Source organism: Amphiprion ocellaris, chromosome 6 (genome assembly GCF_022539595.1).
Source record: "Amphiprion ocellaris isolate individual 3 ecotype Okinawa chromosome 6, ASM2253959v1, whole genome shotgun sequence".
NCBI classification, from domain to species: Eukaryota; Metazoa; Chordata; class Actinopteri; family Pomacentridae; genus Amphiprion; species Amphiprion ocellaris.
The window spans coordinates 31611909-31624911 of record NC_072771.1 but is presented as its reverse complement, the minus strand read 5'-3'; the positions used below and the strand labels follow the sequence as shown (position 1 = coordinate 31624911).

General features: G+C 40.0%; 2 protein-coding genes across 3 annotated transcripts; both read right to left on the bottom strand.

The window, feature by feature from the left end:
- Window positions 1-554: 554 nt before the first annotated feature.
- Window positions 555-3442, bottom strand: dusp2 (dual specificity phosphatase 2). Its single transcript, XM_023264455.3, has 4 exons — window positions 2813-3442; window positions 2434-2555; window positions 2097-2316; window positions 555-1571 (listed from the first exon to the last, which is right to left on the bottom strand). Exons 1-4 carry the CDS (start codon window positions 3198-3200, stop codon window positions 1354-1356), a joined length of 948 nt encoding a protein of 315 aa, XP_023120223.2. The 5' UTR covers window positions 3201-3442; the 3' UTR covers window positions 555-1353.
- A 1981-nt stretch (window positions 3443-5423) lies between these two features.
- LOC111564717 (izumo sperm-egg fusion protein 1) lies at window positions 5424-12835 on the bottom strand. 2 transcript variants are annotated; one of them, XM_035945551.2, is made up of 10 exons: window positions 12480-12835; window positions 10213-10490; window positions 10019-10093; window positions 9779-9862; window positions 9646-9666; window positions 9420-9509; window positions 9030-9157; window positions 8646-8796; window positions 7820-7988; window positions 5424-7391 (listed from the first exon to the last, which is right to left on the bottom strand). In XM_035945551.2, the coding sequence occupies exons 2-10, from the start codon at window positions 10412-10414 to the stop codon at window positions 7310-7312; spliced, it is 1002 nt and encodes a 333-aa protein (XP_035801444.1). In that variant the 5' UTR covers window positions 10415-10490; window positions 12480-12835; the 3' UTR covers window positions 5424-7309. The 2 variants fall into 2 exon arrangements, with proteins under 2 accessions (XP_035801444.1, XP_023120246.1); XM_023264478.3 differs by having other exon boundaries at window positions 12597-12835.
- Between the last annotated feature and the right edge of the window lie 168 nt (window positions 12836-13003).

Sequence of the window (13003 nt, the reverse complement as noted above, 5' to 3'; positions counted from 1 at the left end):
AAGTAATGATGGACTGTCATTTCTATTTACTTAGCTTATTAGTTCTTGCTATAGTTGCTATAACATAGATTCTAACAGTTTCCAAATAGGGCTGTCAACTGTGTACCAACCTGACTTTTAAACACAACTGATGGTCCCAACCCCATTAAGAAGGCAAGAAATTCTACAAATTAATCTTGACAAGGCACACTTGTGAAGTGAAAACCATTTCAGGTGACTACCTCATGAAGCTCATAGAGAGCATGCCAAGGGTTTGCAAGGCTGTCATCAAAGCAAAGGGTGGCTACTTTGAGGAATCTAAAATATAAAACATGTTAAGAGTTATTTCAACGTTGTTTGCTACATATTTTCAGATATTTGGTTTTATAGTTTTGATGTCTTCAGTATGTATCTACGATGCAGAAAGTAGTAAAGAGAAAACACCGAATGAGAACGTGTGTCCAAACTTTGACTGGTAGTACATTCACCATATCTCTTCAAATTTCAGAAGTTAAGTGTGTGACACAATATGTATGAAACAAAAAGGTTAATATAAAGAGTAAACAGACCTAATATGTCCTCCAGCATGTTTTTATTTCAGTGGAAAAACAGCAGGAATAAGGTGTGACCTTGCAGGTATAAAGTGCAGTGACAGATTTGAACAATGGTAACACTGTCATAACAAAAGTTGAAATAATAAATAAAAAAATTTATTTACATGATAAAAACAATTTCTTCCAGTTTGAGTGTAATAAGTGTAATCTATCTCAGAATGATTACACACCAACTGTGCATTAGTTAGTGCATTTTTTTTTTCTAAATAAGACGCCAAAGTTGAGTTCCATCTACTATTGCTGTAAGTAGTTAACACAGTGTTATCTCATAAATAGACATCTCATGTCACAGTGAATGTAACTGTGAAGGAATGACAATATGAAAATAAGACAGCCCTTTACAAATCAGGCACATAAGTCAAAGAACACACACATATGCAAAACCAGACAAGCTGGCACAACTCCCGTCGTGTATAAAACGTCAGGGAAATTACCTCATAGCTGCTCCGACTTGCTGGCACGGAATCACAGTGGTTCAAAATGTGGTTATTACAGTGGGGTTTATGCTGCCAACTGCTGCTTGTTATATCAGTAAACCCATTTGTCAGTTTCTCCTGAAAGCAGGAATCCAGCCATGTGAACGGCAGCTTTTCTCTGAATGTACAAAGTGTAGACTTCTGAAAGTTTCAGTCATATAAACGGTGCATTGTACATGTAATTTGAGTCCTGGTAATGCTCTGAGTCCAGTGGAGCTCCGTGAGGCAGAAGACTTATCCTAAAACACAACAGTCATGTAAATTTCCTTAATGCGTTTGGCCCTTCATCCCTGACAGAGAACATCGGTCTCAAACTGCAGCAGCTGTCCCATGAAGGCCAGATTGGGGGAGATGACGTGTCGCCGCTGCTTCACAAAGTCGAAGGCCTCGTCCAGCCGGACTCGCTGCGTGTGCATGAGGTAGGCCAGACAGATGGTGGCTGAGCGGGAGATACCTGCCTGACAGTGCACCAGCACCCGACCACCACTCTGCTTCACCGAGTCTGTAGGCGGCACCGGAAATGACAAGACGGAAAGAGGAAGATTGATCAGCATAATTCGCTCCATTTCATCACTGATTATGCGGTACTCACAAAAATATAACTTTAATGTATGTCTGAAGTTGGAAAAAGTGAAGTCGTTTTCTGTGCTAATGGAAACTGTAGGTCTGAACTAAACTTTACAAAACAAAGGGGACAAAAAAAAACTTGAGATGTAAATAACAGTCTCTCCTGCAGCTTGTACAGAATAATCCAGTTGTTTTGTAACCACATGATTAAATTGTTGGTCCATAAATCTGGTTTATATATTGGATTATGGCACCCAAGCTGCTTAGAAATATCTTTTGGTATTTTGCTTTATTAAGAGCAAAAATAAATAAATAAATAAAAAAGAGAGAAGATGGCTTATCAAAGATGAGGCAAATGTACTTTTGTGTTGGTCAGTCTTCTAACTTTGTTGTCAATCTGGGTTGCAATTTCAGCTAGTAAATGGAAACTGAATTTTATGCACAGGTTGGAGAGACTCACCGATGAATGCGATGGCTGTAGAGAAGCAGGCTTTGATGTCAGCAGCCAGCGTGTCCTCCACAGTGAGTCGCAGGTACTGAAACTCCTCCTCATAGAAGTTTGGGCAGGTGGAGGACACGTTGAGCACAGCCGTGATGCCTGCTGCTGCCAGAGTCTCTCTGCGGGATGAATGGACAGCACTGCCCAAAAACAGGAAGGGCAGCAGCTCCACTGGGCCATCCTGCAAATTACAAACATCACAAAATAGTCTGGTTTAATTCATGCAATAATATTCCATCACCAAACTGAGTTTTTTTGATGCACTGCTGTCTTTTTAAGTTACAATGAAATGTCTTACCTGATCATATGCTGGTGTTCTCCTGCCTGTCACTATTGGCTCTGGTTCCACTGCAGAGATGTGATTGCTGGCAGAATTGTAACAAAGCTCTGGATAGGCCTCTGAAAATCCCTCAAATCCACCTAAGTGATCGAGGTCACATAGTATTAGTTGAGCTGCAAGCTTTCATCAGTCTTTCAAAATGTGCTATGTGAAAGAATAAGAGTAATATAGCAACTCTTACAACATACATTAAGTACAAAAGTAAACTCAGTGCGTAAATATGAGTTAAGATGTAAATATCTTGTCAAAAGCTTCAAAAACTAATTTAAAAGTAAACTTCAACATGTCATTTTGGTGCGTAAAAATCAGTCTGGCAGCGTATTTTAATGTTTTTTACCTTGCAAAAAGCAGATCTGTGTCTCTACTTCGTTTTGCAGCGCGGTGAGCAGCATCTGTGCCACGCTCTCTGCCTTCAGCTCGGCCACGGAGCAGCTTCTGTCATCCACCACCACCACCGGGGAGAACTCCCCGCTGCGCAGGCGGCCCAAGAGCGCCTTGTCCGGGATGAGCCACTCCAGAGCCACCACCGAACTCTTGGATCTGCGACGCAGCATTGAGTTCCAGTTGACGTTCCGGGACTCGCAAATGTGCGCCAGAGAAAAGTCGAGAAAAGGTCTGCAGTCCAGCAGGACGCAGCCGGCGGATGTGTACTGATCCCGGGGGGTCCTGAGGATGTGGACCAGCTCGTTGCCAGTTATTTCCAAAGGCTCACTGCTGGAAGTCATGGTTTAGTTTAGTTTAAAGTTAATTTAAAAGTAAGAAATAATAAACTATTTGGTCCGGATGGCTAAAATATATTTACAAATATATAAATAAAATAAACAAATGAGTAGTTTGTGCCAATTTTAGACGCAGGAGTTGATAATGTTCTTGGAGATGATTAAAAATCCACTGTAACTGTATGTAGAGTTGATGTTCTCTCCGTCAGGTCGCCTAAAATCAGCTTTAGATTCATAGTTTCACTTGTTCATTGATAACAGCTGTGTGAGGGGCGGGGCCCCGCGGCCCCGCCTTGTTTTCCACAGAACAAACGGCGTCAGAGGCGGAATGACCATATTTGGCCTCGCCGGCACTCCTCATATGGACACTGACGTCAAACCTGATTTTCCTACCGCGCACGTGGTCGTTTGGGGTTATCCCGTGTTTTTGTGTTGAATGACGTGATGTTGATCAGAGCTGAGCCTGCAGAGGAAAAGCTGAACGCTCAGTTCTGTGATTTGGGCTGAATTAATCCTGCGCTGCTCTGTTTTCCTGCTTCATGCAGATCAGACAGAGAAGCGACACTTTCCCTCCAAAAAACTCTCTGGTTTCATGCATTCAACTTGGGGAGAAGTAAAATATTGCAATGATAAAATGCCACAAGACTTTGTTTCTGCTCTGCTGGTAAATCTGAAGCGTCTGTATCTTTCTTCTTTGGGATATTACAGAGTATTACAGTGTGAAAAGTAAAATCTCTGCACCACACAGTTAAAAATAAAATAAAATTAAAAACTTTGGCAACAAGGATGCCACAAAATATGAAATCCTAAAAAAAAAAGTGAAACTAATGAGAATATCTGTAAAATAATGAACATTTTAGTTGAGTTAAACTGTCATTTTATGGTCACATTTTGTGTAAGAACAATATGTAAGACTATGTAAAATGACTGATTTTTGATGTGCACATTATGGACAGCTTTTTAAAATTACTTTTTTGGAGCGATTTTACTAGATGTTGTTTGTAATTTAACAAAATTAGGATAACTGTAAAATAACAATTAAAAATGATTTGCCATTTTTCAGTTTCTAAGATAATTTCTGTTTTATATAAGGTCAATATACCTGTAAAATATTCATATTTCTGTTAATTTATACAGCAAAAGTAGTGTAACATTACAATCAAGATGTTCTTTACACATTTGCTTCGTGTTTTTTGGACAAACGCGTAAATTAAAACTTTTTTTGGTGATGTTACTACTTGTTTTCTGTAATGTATCAAAACAACCTGTAAAATAGAAGTAAATTGTTAAAAAAATGTTTTTAAAGCATTTATTTTTTCAAAGTAACAACAGTGCACTGTTTATATCAGAAACACTTTTACAGCTACTGTTTCTGCTAATATTATGAAGACCCTCTGCTAGTTATCTATCACCCAGTTTTATCACAAACACATACATTTAATTTTGCACACTGACAAGGTGGAAAGTCCATTATCTACCTGTGTCACAAACTGAATAACTTACACTTCAGGCTGGTGATATACATTTTTCATACTGTCAGTAAATGTTGTGAAATGTCCAAAACCAACAATTTTAGTAGTTATTTTATTATTTTGGAAGATCTGTAAAGTAAGGCCCAAATACATAATGTAATATCCAGAAAGGCTGAGTAATATCACAGTAATTTCCTGAAACGATACATTTGTTGCGGATTATTTCCAGTGGTGGATTTGTTGCAGTATGATAAGTATGTGGGATTGATTGAAAAACGGTGCCCTTGTTCATCATAATAAAGCCCAGCGATGTCTATATTGTTGATCTAGTTTCTGAACATCGGTGAACGTCATGACACAGGGAGATATCACACTGCAGCTACACACACATCAGTTGTTAGCAGTTTCATACAGGATGCTCTGAAAACCACTTTTCTCCATTTCCTGCTATAATCTTTGGGCTTCAACATGAAGTTCAAATTTTCAGTCAAGTTTATAACAATTCTGGTGATTTCACATGACTGATTTCTGTATTTGTGCTTTCATTTGCCGTTATTTCGCAGGCTTTAAGTAGCTCAGTGGGGATAAGGTAATGTTACATACATGCACCAAGCAAAATTTAATATTTGGACCAGAATATGATGACAAATGCATCAATCAAATCTGATCAATCCATGCAAACACAATCATTATGAAGCAGAATACTAGCTGAATATTGAAGTGTTAACAAATAACAACTCATTCTGAAATCTGAAACCACGTTTAAGGGCGTTCAAGCACATTTCAACGCTGCTTTTATTCAAGCAGTAGGTTGTTTCAGCTGTCAGTGAGTAACATTCAAATCAAACACTAGTGATTCTAATTAAGGAGTCAGTGTAGATGTAGCTGTTTCCACCCCTGGATACAGGATATATTTAACATGCAGTGTGGGGTAGTTTATATCACAAGGTGCAATCTGACGTCTATGTCCTCATTTCCTCATAACCCACATTCAGATCCCTCTGCCTGTCCACAAAACGTCTCCCACTCAAACCTCTGACTCCACTTTCTTCGTGTTCCCACTTCCCTTCCTCCCCTCCCTCACCGCTGCCGGCTGCTGCAGCACTCCCACTTTGTCATTCCCCCTCCCTGCTGAGGCTGCAATTTCAATCCACAGCAGCACTAACACACACACACACACACACACACACACACACACACACACACACACACACACACACACACTTTGATACACAGTTTATCATGGCTGTCAGCAGAGCCGCTGAGCAGGCATTTACTGTAGCCTCGACCTGTACTTTAGGTTTGAACACACATATGAACCCCTGGTGAAAGGATGAGGTCTGTTGAGTTGGAAGACTGTGACGTGACTGTACGAGGGTGTCTTCAAGAATGTTTTTTTTTCAGTCTTCGCCCCCATGTCAGCGAGCCCGACAGGAAACAGCACTGCACATATATCCTGTCACCATCCATGCAGACCTCAGCCTCCGCACAGACGCCCCCTCACAATGCATCACTACGACCTTCGCTGCGTTTGTCATGGCTCACACTATCTATCCCTTAATCAAGAAGTTCGTCAGAAATTTCCCTGAAAAACCTGAGCAATGATTACTGATTCCACAGGTGATCTCATGGTTGTGGTGACTCATATTGATCGCTTATTTCATTTTCATTTTTTAAAAATGTTTCATAATCTCTCCTGTGTTAACCAATCAGAATGGCCTGCGGTGACATCATGCTGAAAGACGGCTTCAAATTTGATGTATTAAATTTTTCTTTACTGCCCTATAAAAATACATGTTGACCTGCTATACCAGTAAACACGCTGACAACGCACATGTCATGACACACAAACGGCAGCAGATATATGATGCAAGACAGCTCTGTAGAGGTGGTGGAGATGATGACAGATCTTGTGTAAATACATGTGACTATTTTTGAATCATAAGCCGTTTATGTCATCAAAACGTACAGAGGCAAGTAAAAAGTCTAGTCATGGTGTTGTAAGAAACCTGTGACTTCAGAATGATGGTATCTTTACTAATGATGTAAAAATACGCCTTCACTCGTCTCTGTGAATGAATATACGAGTAACTAAACATCAAAAGAACCTCTGATGAAAACATCTGCCGCTTGCTTTTACCCCCCCATCCCCCTCCACGCGGGGATTATCCTGGATTAATTGGATGGCTGGGGCTATTAATCTCTGAAAAACACTGTAATCCATGAGATTTACCTCATCCCTGGCTCCTCTCATAAACGCCCACGTGACAACGGTATCACTTCATTCAGAGGGAATGTGCTCCTGCTGGGGTCAGATCGCTCATGTGTTCTGGTGAGTCCGTGTAACAGAAAGTCAAGGGGTTTCTGGAGAATTTTTTAGTGTTGCACATTATGGTCTTTTCACACCACAAACTTTCTGTTTTATGAGTGGGATCTCTTCTCTGGCTTCACCCTGTCAATAAATTACTTCACTGACACCTTATTTGCGTGTAGCCAGAATTTATTCTCACTTCCATTCTCACTTCTAGACATGACACGGCGATTTCTGCTGGGAAATTTGTTTGACCGCAAAGTGAAATGTACAGCCTGAAATGAGGAAAAACCCTCCTCTCATTGAAGCATTTACTGCATACAGTAAATTAATCACACCGTGTTTTCTGTGTCTTGTTCCTCCTTCCTCCTTCTCCTCAACTCCTTCGCTACTCTCTGCTGATTTGCCATCAATCTATGAATAAAGATCACACAAAAGTAATCCTGACTTTTAAAATTTAAAAAAAATCACCTTGTCCATTGACTAATATTTGCCCTTTAAATCTAACTTAACACTTGATTGTTTTTATGATTAAGTGACTGACATCACTTCCTGGAACAACTGACGACTTGACTTTCAAAGAAAACAACCTACTGGCGTAATGGACTCGTCTGTAAACAATGATCCTATGTCTGTATCTACAGTAGCTTCATATGACACATATTTAATCCTAATAAGTCATGAGTCAAACCTCAAACTACCAAACACCACGGACAGTCCTTTCATCTTGCCCCATTTGGTTTGTCATGCTCTCTGATCGCTTTGTGTAACCTCTTTCTCCTCCACCCTTCCTGCAAACCTCCCGTCCTCTTTCTCCCCTCCGCCCACTTGCCGTCTCTCACCCCAGGACAACTGTGATGCCTACGCTCGCTGTCAGGCTCACAGCCGTCACCATGGCGATGACTGGCACCAGCAGGTCCTCTGTAGGTTGAAAAGGCGAGGAGTCGTCTCCACGAGGCAGGGTGGGCAGAGAGGCGAATGATCGGTGAGTTTGGTGAGGCAGAGGGGCGACTGTGAAGAAGGAGGGGAAAATAACAGAGTGGTGGTTCAGTATTTGCTTAAAGGAACATGTAAAGGCAGACAGGTTTTCTCTGAGGGGCCTTGGACAATTTGTTAAGCCATGACTAGAAGTGCGGGCATTAGATACTAGAGGAATAAAAACATTTTTTTGGAGTAGGATCATGCATCCCATTGTACATTTCAATACAGGCTTTCTGTGGCTTTATCGAAATCCACATAGTAATAAGGAACATGGAAAGAAAAATACAATAAATACATGAAAGCCTACACAGCAAGAAAAGAAACGACTGACACACCCTGCATCCACCCTACACAAACCATATAATCCACAAACAAACACGCCCAGTAACTAATTAGAAGTGTTACAAAACAGAAATGTTTTCAGCATACTTTTAAACATACATTTGAATAACTACTTTAAAAAGTAAGTGATGTATTTCTCTTTTGGATGTTCTAACTCAAATTTAGTAACACTCATAACAAAATACAAAAAAATTTAACTTTTTTTAGCTTAAGAGGCAGCAGCAAACAGCCATATAGATTTTTAGGCGTGAAAAGTTATTGTGAGTTGACAAATGTTGACTGGACTCAGAATTAAATGTACTGACAGCCCTATTTGTGGTGACATGTCTGAATGCTGGACTCTACCAGTGAGGAGGAAAGTGATTTGATAGAAGATGGTTCCATTTCTGTCTTGCAGTGAGCAGCGATATGTTCCCTGTTCATCCACACGCAGCTGATTCAAGACCACAGATGAGTCGTCTGTCACCACCAAAGCCTTGAAGTCACTTTCATCCAGCTGTATATATAAATCAGGAAATGACAGTAGCAAGTTAGTGGGTGTAAAAGCTGACAGACAGAAAACATGCATATTCACAATATTGTACAGCTAAAGGTGACTAATAAGGGAAATGGAAGGTATGCAAACAGATTAAAGACGAATATGTTTCCACAGATGTGGTTCTAATGTGCCTAGTTGCTATTTATACTCCTATTTGTGTTGTCAGTTGCTATCAGCAATGGTAGTGAGACCGTTTCAGTTCCTGGCGCTCCTGGGGCCCAGAAGTAGTGGTACTCTGGCTTTCCCAACAGAAGACGATGCCATGGGAGAAAACAGTCCAACACCGCCTGGCCTCCCTCCTCGGCCTGCACTGGGTGCTCTGGAGAAGGGGTGAGAGGGGGGAGAAAGACAGATCCTCCAGTAGTTTACATCAGGATTACTTCAATAATCTTTTCTATTAGCCCGGCACATGGACAGGCTGCAGCAGTGCTTTGTTTAAGAACACATTTACATACTCGTGACAGCATGTGTCATACAACACGTACTTTGAAGAGCGGTGCATATCTACCCTGCAGGTATGACTCCCCCTCATCCACTCACAAACAACATGCACATTCACAAACACACTAACAAAAACATACCACCGCAGTCCTGCTGGCCAGACGGAGATGGACAGATGTATATCTTGAATCGGCAAGACACACAATCCATTACTCTTCTAATCAGAAGCCCTGAAAACCATAAACACACATGCACACACACGTGTTCTGTAAACATGTACCATACAGTTAATACTGTTTGTACAAACCCTGCTTGTACATGGATTTACAGCGATGCAGATGGAAGGATCAGACAGAAGAAACTTACCACACTTGTTGGGGCACAATCCTGAGGGAGAGACAAATAAATGAGCTGAAACTAATGCACAGTGATGACTTACACAAAGTGTCCTGCCTCATACTGTGCAGAACACTCACTGATGAAAATTCATGCCAATTACCATCAGGGATGAAAGCATCCAAGTGTTTCTCTAAGATCTTCCTGCCTTTCTCCATGATCTGAATGGCTTCAAATGTTATGGACCCTTTAAAAACAGCAGATTTTGTTCAAAAATCTGATTATATGATGATTATATGTAAATACATTCATTGACTTTACAAGGAAACAATTAAAATACTATGTTTCCCTAAGTTTCCGACTACTGTTCTATCTGTTTGGATGATTTTCTTTCGCTTCTCACCAGTGAGTGGCGTCTTCAAGAAACGGTCAAATTCACTCTGGTATTCAGTTCTGGCTCTGTACAGAGTGGTGGGATCTGAGGAATGACAGTTTGAGTTGACAGATCATAAAAAAAACCTTTGTGGCCTGAGAATATTTGAGAATAATTTTGAGAAATAAATGAAAACCTATGATACAGAAGTTGCTGGCTCTCACCAATGACCCCCTGTCGCTGCTGGCTGGTGTCTGTGTAGGTCATGTAGGCATGGTCACAAATCTTCTGCAGTTCTATCTGGTCACTCACAGTGGGAGCAGACAAGATGAAGTTTTCATGTAGCAGCCTGACTGTTCGGTCACACTGCAGACAGGCCTCTCCAGCAGGGACACAGCAGAGCAGGGACACCAGCATCAACAACATCTCCCCTCTGGATCTTGGACTTCCTGCAGCAGGATGAGTCACTTTGGCGCCTGTGATTTTTCACTCAGTCGAGGTTCTGAAACAGAGATGCTAAATATTATTGCTGCCAGAAATAGCACTATTGCTGTTTCTGTAAGAGTCATCGCCACAGCTACAGATACTCTTACAGGGATTGAAAGTGTTTTACTGCTACTACTGCTATTATGAGCAGTAATGTTACTCCTATCACGTATTCTGATTATTAGGAGTTAGAATTAGAGAATTTTGACTGAATAATTAATGATAGAAATAGAGCATAATTTAATAGCTGACAACTAATTGATTAATGGTTCCAGGTTTACTGATTAACAGCCACACTACAAAGATATTCAGATTACTATCAACATAAGACGTAGAAAATCAGAGTCTTCTTTCTAAAATATCAATAAATTAACTTATCCTTTTGACTCTACCCACCTAACTAAGCTACAAATCCTACAGTACACAGGGTGCTTCCATAGGGAACATACTTGTAGATCTACATTTGTTTGTTAATTTCTATCCAAACTTTAAAAAAAAAAAAAAAAAACATAAAGAAACACACACATATATATATTAATCTATCAGTCCAACCATACATACACACACACACACACACACACACACACACACACACACACACACACACACACACACACACACACACACATATATGTGTGTGTGTGTGTATGTATGGTTGGACTGATAGATTAATCGATCCAGGACTATATATATAATCTATCAGTCCAACCATACATTGTAGCCCTCAAAAATCCTATGACAAAGTTCATCAAACACTGAAGAATATATTATTTTACTGTCTGCAAGTCTGAATTGTTTATTTGAGTCGATAGATTTTCCATTTCACAGTTTCACAGCAGGATATTTGCCGCAGGGACAATATTGCGTGTAAGGATGCTTCCCCATAATTATGTATAGAGTGTGACATTTCAAACCATTATTTGAAATATGGCAGCAGGTAGCTGAGTACCAATAAAAAAATAAAAACAGATTTTATAGCTTTATTGTAAACTGCTGTAGTTATAACAATCATCACTTGGTTATGAACAGGATTTTCTGTGTTTTTATGTCAGAAACGTAGTCATCAGATTTGCCCTGATTATTAGTAGTTATATTTATTCGGGGTACTGCTTTATGGAACTTTACGGTTGAACATTTCCCCTTCACCAGCACCTACATGTCTTCCTCTGAGTTATTTAAATGTGACCTGGCTGCCCAAACTACTCTAATATAAAATCAATGACAACACGTATGTCCAAAGCACACCTTTACATGAGATTATAGCTGTAAATCATCACAAATTAGACTAATTCCAAAACTCACAGGTTGAGAACAACTGGTCTAGCTAGTCTGCATTCTGTGGTATTAATGTGGAACACACAGGAAGAAAGTGGGATGATTTTACTGCAGAAAGCACAGTGACTCACATTTCACATTCATTTTACTCTGAAATGATATTAAAATGGTGTAGTTACTGGGTTGAAATTGAAATATTTCTAGACTGGGGTAAAACCCTAGTGTTTCAAGATATTAGCACCAACACCTGTGATGATACCACACTGGTTAGTTGTAAACCCCCCAACTAAAAGTTATATGGAAAAACTCACACCCGAATTTGGGGGCAGGTCCACACTCTGCCCAGATGGAAATCCAGCTTTTATTGTATCTGCTACTTCTATAACTTCTGCTGCTGGTATAAAAATACTTTTGTTCACAGTAATTTTCTGCTTGAACGCCCGTTGCTGCTTCTGCTAATGCTACAAATGCTAGCAGCACTCTGCCACTGGTATCTGCCATAGACAACTAGCTAGTAAGCTAAGCTAATTTAGCCGTTGGTGCCACCCACAACTAATATCGCCACTAAAAACTGTAACAAACCTAACTATTAGACTAAATTACTGGAACATTTTCCACCATGGCTCATACTTTTGTCACAACTACCCAGCTCATACTAAATGGAACATAATTAACACAAATATCTACACGAAGAAAAAAGAAATAAAACAGGGCCAAATACTTAACTTACTATACTCTGTCCTTTTATCTTGCACAGCTCCCCTGTCCATAGCTTGTTGCTGTCACCCAGTGGTAGAAAATATGTCACAGTCAGAACAAGAGTAGCGTTTTCTCTGGATGATCTCACCTTCGCAGGTTTTTTAGGACGGTTGTGTAATCACTGTGGCCTCTGTGCTAGTTCAAATGTGCAGACGATGATATTATGCTATTATCACGATCACTGTCTGTTAACTCTTTCAAGGCACAAAAGACAAATACTCAACAAAAAATGCAGCTAAACCGCACCCATTCGCAGTATTTAGACGGTTAATAAAGTTATTAGTAACGTTTTCCAGCGTTTTGAACAGGACGGACTGCATTCCCATATGAACAGTTTCCACAGGCAACGGTTGAAGATAAAATAATAATAATTTAAAAAAAATACCAGACAAATGTTTAAAAAAAAAGTTGATAATAATCCACAATGGTTTAGCCGTGTTATATCAGTTTTGTGTATTAAAAAATTTATTTGTGGACAAACTTGCAATTCTTGTA